The sequence below is a fragment of the Bidens hawaiensis genome, unplaced genomic scaffold (assembly GCF_021521415.1).
Source record: "Bidens hawaiensis isolate Kalapana, Puna unplaced genomic scaffold, B.hawaiensis_p1.1 tig00054765_1, whole genome shotgun sequence".
In the NCBI taxonomy this organism is placed as follows: domain Eukaryota; kingdom Viridiplantae; phylum Streptophyta; class Magnoliopsida; order Asterales; family Asteraceae; genus Bidens; species Bidens hawaiensis.
In genome coordinates this window covers 24019-25611 of record NW_027506301.1, presented here as the reverse complement: position 1 = coordinate 25611, position 1593 = coordinate 24019, and the positions used below count along the sequence as shown (strand labels likewise).

At 44.1% G+C, this 1593-nt stretch overlaps 1 protein-coding gene across 1 annotated transcript; it reads left to right on the top strand.

The window, feature by feature from the left end:
* The first annotated feature begins 438 nt into the window (after positions 1–438).
* Positions 439–879, top strand: LOC143617414 (uncharacterized). Its single transcript, XM_077089983.1, has one exon. It carries the CDS (start codon positions 439–441, stop codon positions 877–879), a length of 441 nt encoding a protein of 146 aa, XP_076946098.1.
* The last annotated feature ends 714 nt before the right edge of the window (positions 880–1593 follow it).

The following is a 1593-nucleotide window of genomic DNA, read 5'->3' as shown; positions in this document are numbered from 1 at the left end:
AGGCCATGAATTTACATACTCCATAAAGTTAGAGTTCAAAAGTACTAACAACGAGGCGGAATATGAAGCTTTCCTAGCAGGCCTGCGGATAGCCAAGAAGCTTGGGGTGAAACATTTGGAAGCACATGTGGACTCCATGCTGATTGCGGGACAGATGAACGGAACTTATGAAGCAAAAAAATGATGTCATGGCTTCATATCTGTTGCAAGCAAAGGACTTAATTCGCCAATTTTCTTCTTTCAACATTATTCACATCAAGAGGAGCGAGAACAAGTCAGCGGACAATATTGGTGGTACGAAAGGCCGGGGTGTTACAATTGGCTTCAAAAAATTTTGAGCAATTTTCTAAGGATATTCGTGTTGAAGTCCTTGACCACCCATCCGTTCCGCAAAATCAAGTTCCGGTGATTCAGACTGGTAGAGAATCTTGGATGACAATGATTATATCTTATCTGTCTTCAGGAATTCTGCCAGCAGAAAAGGCTGCGGCCCGAAAAATCAAGCACAAGGCCTTGAATTACCAAATCAATGATGGTGTTTTGTATCGGAGGTCGTTTTTGGGACCACTGTTGCGTTGTGTGGATGCCGAAGATGCGAACTACTTAATACGAGAAGTCCACGAAAGCATTTGTGGCTTACACGAAGGCCCCAGAATAACCATGGCAAAACTCATGAATGTTGGGTATTACTGGCCTGGGATGCATTTAGACGCTGTGCAAGAAATCAGGAAATTTGATTCTTGCCAACGTCATGCTCCCAATACACTGCATACAAAGAACGAGTTGATACCGGTGACATCAGCATGGCCGTTCCAGAAATGGGCTATCGACATGATGGGACTTTCCCAGAAGCCTCTGGACGAGTTAAGTTTTTTATAGTAGCCATCCGTTACTTCACCAAATGGGTGGAAGCCAAACCAGTTGCATCAATCACGGCATCGAGCATTAAGAAATTCCTATTGAAATTCATCATTTTCCGGTTTGGCCTTCCGCAGGAACTGGTAAGTTACAATGGGACCCAGTTTGCGGACAGTGGACTACAGGAATGGTTAAAAGAACTTCAAGTTATTCAAAACTTTACATCTGTAGCCCACCCGCAAGCAAATGGTCAGGTTGAACGAACTAACCGAACAATCAAGGAAAGGATCAAAGCGAGGTTAGGAACTAAGCGGACGGGTTGGATCGACGAATTGCCCCATGTACTTTGGGCCTTTCGTACCCAAAAGAATTCCAGTAATTCTGACACACCCTTAAGTTTAACCTATGGCACCAAGGCCATGATCCCAGCCGAAATCGGGATTCCATCCGCAAGAGTCCTGTTGATTGATGATAATGATCACGAACTCTGGATGAATCTCAACCTTCTTGAAGAGAGGAGGGAACTGGCATCGATCCGCGAGCACAATTATAAACGCCAACTACAGAAATATTATAACTCGCGGGTCAAAAAATGTGAATTTGATGCGGGAGACTTTATCTTCCGCAACAATGAGGCTTCTGGCCAAGAACCTCCGGGAAAGTTGGCCCCAACTTGGGAAGGTCCTTATAAGGTAAAACAAGTTTTATCAAAAGGTGCTTACAAGTTAGAAAGGT